Below are 4,642 nucleotides of genomic sequence, written 5' to 3'. Positions count from 1 at the left end.
ATGTAGCTTTTTCTTTAAATACATTCCTTGTAGGCGGGGAAATCTACAATTATTTGTACCATAGATGCTGAAGCTCCATTAATGTGTCTTTGTGTGCATTGTTTGTATGCAAGTTCATAAGGTGATAGCATCTTACAAACCTGTGTAAAAAAGATAATTGATTTTTAGCGCTTCCTAAAATGCAGAGCACAAGCATGCCGCAACCATTGTGAGTATGGAAGCGTGAAAATTTGCTTGAGAAATAAGCCAGAGGAAGTTTTGATTCTGACCACTTCTTAAGTGTTTAATACCCTGCATGTGCATCCAGGGAATTTAAAATCTTCCATAAATGCAGCGTGTATCTTCAAAAAATGTATGTGCTTAACCTCTTATCAAAGATTCAGATATGGAGGACCAGATCTTCAAATGTACTGTGACTGTGGGTGAGATCCTACTTAATGTTTAAAATGTTTTGAACACGTGCAATATACTGAAAACCAGAAAAGCATATGGGGTTTGAATGTTGACAGAGCAATGTGTTTGCTTCAGTTTGGAAGAGGGAGATGGTAGCTTTGTTTTTAAATGAGGCTTTCCCTGAGCTAAACTAATTTCTGGTGTAACATTGCAAAAGTCAGTGTGGTAAACTGGCCTTCAGGATTAATTCAGTTAAGAAATTACATGGAGGATTTTATGTCCATAAATGTATTTTGGGGGCCATGTTTTTTACACTTTTTTTTCTCCTTAGAATTGGACTGTTTATACTTCTGCTGTGTTTGTTTGATGGTAAGTTATTTAAAACCAAATTGCAACAGTGCTTCAATATTTGAGGCCGGTTGGAAGTTAGCCTCTAGCATCATAATCAATGAAAGCAGAAGAATTTTTCAGAGCAGAACTATTTCTCCAGTCCCCTTGAGGAGAGAGGCAGTATTCTGTAAGCAAGGCTCTGTCTCGCAGGCTGTTTTCTCCACAAAGGTTTCCATGAACTACAAATGTGTCTTCAGTAATCAAATGTGCATTAATTAGTCCTGAGCTCTGCTCAATATGCTGTCAGTGTTCAAAAAGAGGAGATACTTGTTTCTGAGGAAGGAAATGCAACTTTGATCTGTATTTTAGGCCCTTGCCTCTAGTGCTTGGGCAGAAGCAAGCTTTGAGGGCAAGTATGAGCAGCAATTTGAATGTAAGATGAGATTTGGAAAAAAAAACAACCCTTCCTTAAAATCCATTCAAAATCTACCATTATCAAATATATGTAAAATTACACTATCCATTCACTTTGATTTTCCCCCCCCTAAATTAACTATAGTCATTAGTTTGTTTCCCCAAGCGGTTCTTCACTGATGCATACTTCTTCCCAGCTGATTTTATTTAAAATGCAACTTCTAGTTCCCCAATGTCTATTCAGAGATGTAATACCTAATCTACAAACCATCCTCCAGAACGAGGGAGAGAATTCCTCTCTACTGCTTCCTCAAAGTTACAGATGTTTCCCTCTTTCCCCTGCCAAATGCTGCCTGTACACTGAGGATTTCCGTGGGACCAAAAAATGAGGTTATCTAGCAACTTCTCCCAAAAGTAAGACTGTAGCAGGGCTCTTGGCCAGAGCGTCACCCTTTGCCAGGAGTTTCCGTGCTCCAGGATCTGGTGTTAATGATAAGGCTTGTACCCCAAATGCCTGCTGTCATGTCGCAACACAGAGGTGTTGCCTGGTGCAATTGAATTGGTTGTTGAAGTAACTTGGATCGTGGCTCTTCCTGCACCGGTACCTCTCCTCGTGCTTTTTAGGTGAGCTGTACCATCTCCAGCATAGCTCGTGTCAAGCTGCAGCGCAGCTCTGCACATCTGGGCTAATTCTCCGCTGCGGCCACTCTGGAATCCCATTAGTGAAAGAGCAAGCTGTTTCTTCCTGCCTTAACTTCACAGTGCTTTGTTCAAATATTGAATGCTTGGGACCAGGGTTTTGAAATATTGATACAGGAGAAAGCACAGACTGTCTCGGTCAAGCCTCGTGCGGGCTTTACTCAGCTGCCTTGGCGCATGTGGGATGTGTGGGGGAAGCGAAAAGGTCAGTATGACTGGCTTTCTGGGAGCGGGGTGGGGTTGGCAAGGTGTCTGGCTTTTAACAGATCATGTAGGAGAGATTTGCTGGGATGAGATCACTCATGACTTGGCAAAAGTAATAGCCAAACGCCGTCGTCTGCAGTTGACTTCTTGCACCATATTGACTTAAGTGGAGCATGAAGCCTGCCTACGTGCTGTGCAGGATTGTTCTGGGATACTCGCGGGGCTCTGCCGCCCTTTGCATGTGACAGCGGTTTCAGCCAAAACTATTTCACGGGGAAGAGAAAAAACTGAGCATGCAAATAACGTTCCTGAGTCTTTTATTGATCTTCATGTGTACTGAATAGTCTCCCTTTCCCTTTTCCGTCAAATCTTTCGCTTAAGGCCACTTTTCTGTTTATGCCTTAGTGATGTCTGCAGTGATGGCAGACGTATGACCTGTGCATTCTTCAGTGATTTTTTTATATCTAAATCTTTCCGATGTATTGGTTTGATCTAAAATGATCTCAATGGCCTTGGGGCTCTGTGTGAGATTTCAGAGCCGTGGGGAAAGGGGCCTGTGTATTCGTACCGTCTCTTGCACAGCACTAAGCTCTGCGGGCAGCTCTCCCAACATGCTAATTCCACTGTATGGTTGAGGAAAGAAACAGCTTGCTCCGCCTTGATGGTAGCAGATTGATGAATTTGGCTGGAGATTTTTTGAGCTGTGACAATCATGGGGACTGTCGTGGTGGCAATGGAAGAACAGGGTCCTCACGCAAACGTTACAAATGCCTTGGGGAGAGCCTGTCTGTGCAGGAGCATTTCTGTACCCCAAGCAGCAGGCAGTGCTTTGCGTGACATTGCCATGGGTCAGACTGCGTAGGCTTTGGAGAAACACGGCATAGCTGCAGTAGCTGTTTTACGTAGCCTTGTTTTCTAGAAATGTAAGCGATAACAGCGGGATTGCCAGCATTAACTCTTCCATACATACACTGCTTTGTGTTTCTGTGCTTTTTTAGGATGATGATAACTTTGGACATTTGACCACCACGGTCTTGGCATGAGCCACAGCACACCAGGGATGAGAGATGCCAGGGCCCTGGGAACCTCTGGCTGTGTGTATGCATTGAATTCCCTTAATGGACAGCAGTAAAACACTTGGCTTTGGCTGATTTGTTTTTTTTTTTTCCCCTTTACATGATTTCTTCTGCTGTGAGAAATGAAGATGTTGCAAACAACCCATCTGCGTTTTTGCAACACCTCCTCTGTTCCTTGATTATTTTAGTTTGTTGGTGTCACTTTGCATGTTTATACTATTTTCAAATGTTTGTGCCACTCTCCTCTTCCTCCCATCCTTTTTTTTTTTTTTTTTTGGTTGCTTTGCAGTGTTTGGAAGAGCTTGACTTTTCCAGGCTTTTCTTTTGCCTCCTTTTTTACCTTAGGAACATGAATTTTTATCCTCTTGTGCTTTGCTGAGATTTTTTTTCATCCTCAGTCTCACAAAGGAAGCTTCTTCACCACATCTAAACTTCTGTTTTAATTTTTTTTTTTATTTTTTGAGGAGTTTTCTAACAAAAATGGGGTTAAATCAAAAGTGATACTTTTAAGGTGGAGGTATATTCCTCATCTGTTTGAAATGACTTGTTACCTGCTCAGAGGGAATGAGGAAGCGGTTCGGTGTGTTTGGTGTGATTTGAGGAAGGGCCTTGGCTCAGCCAGTTGCCACTTCTTGTTTTTCCTACATGGGTAGCCTGGCCCATGTGCTTTGGTGGTACTGTCTTCTCCGTGTCTTGAGGAGGGAAAAGACAAAGCATCATGTTTTTCCTTTTCAATGACAGGGGAACGTGCTGTTAGTCTCCCTCTGGGGTTGCTGGGAGAAGGGAAGAGAAAGTAATTGTTTAAAATTTTATTTCTTTGCTGCAGCCCACGGAAGGGGTTTCAGCCGTGCCCGAGGCCAGTGAGACGAAGAGGCGCCAGAACCCATCCCTGCTGGTACACCGCTAGTCAGAAGGGTTGCCCACTCTTTTCCCATTAGTGTTTGGGTGCCAGTCTGGGCACTGCCCCCACGATTAAGGAGACCCTAATCTGGAGTGCTCTGCTAGCCAGGGGCCGTGCATGTACAGTATCGGTGCTTCTTGCAAGAAGTTCCTTTTTACTGAGAACAAAAGGACATGTCTTTAGTATGTCTTTCTCTGCTGCATCCAGTAGGTACAATAGTTGCTTGCCTAGCTGCCACACAATAGAAATCCGGGTTTCATTTGAATTTTCAAGGTTGTTGAAAGTGCCTGTGTTATGTTTAGCTCCTCCCTTTCTCTCCCCTTTTCTTCTCCATAGACACGTCAGCCCCCAGCAGGGCCTGAAAAAGAGGGAAGAAGAAAAGAAGGGGGGGAAATAAAAAAAAAGAAAAAAAAGCCACGCAAGGTATCGTTAGCATTTCCCTGCACCTGAAACTACTCATTTTGGTTTCACGCGCTGCAGTTGCGTGCACTTGGTCTGCCCGGCGGGGAGGATGGCGGGGCGAGCACCGAGCACGGCAAAACGCAAGCGTTAACACACGAAAAAGGGGCCGGGGGGGGGAAGAGAGAAGGAGGGTTAAAAAGAAAAAAGGAAACTCCGCGATTTT

General features: G+C 43.9%; 1 protein-coding gene across 1 annotated transcript in view; it reads left to right on the top strand.

Moving 5' to 3' along the window:
• The first annotated feature begins 385 nt into the window (after nucleotides 1-385).
• The window catches only part of SH3BP5 (SH3-domain binding protein 5 (BTK-associated)), a 61,049-nt gene continuing 56,792 nt past the window's right edge, over nucleotides 386-4,642 (top strand). Inside the window, exons 1-3 of the mRNA XM_009324195.1 lie at nucleotides 386-422; nucleotides 725-762; nucleotides 3,943-4,011. Of these exons, the coding sequence (XP_009322470.1) occupies nucleotides 386-422; nucleotides 725-762; nucleotides 3,943-4,011 (144 nt within the window). The remainder of the gene's footprint in view (nucleotides 423-724; nucleotides 763-3,942; nucleotides 4,012-4,642) is intronic.

Source organism: Pygoscelis adeliae, unplaced genomic scaffold (genome assembly GCF_000699105.1).
Source record: "Pygoscelis adeliae isolate BGI_AS28 unplaced genomic scaffold, ASM69910v1 Scaffold25, whole genome shotgun sequence".
Lineage (NCBI taxonomy): Eukaryota > Metazoa > Chordata > Aves > Sphenisciformes > Spheniscidae > Pygoscelis > Pygoscelis adeliae.
Note: the sequence above shows the minus strand (reverse complement) of the source record. Positions and strands in the feature narration are given on the sequence as shown.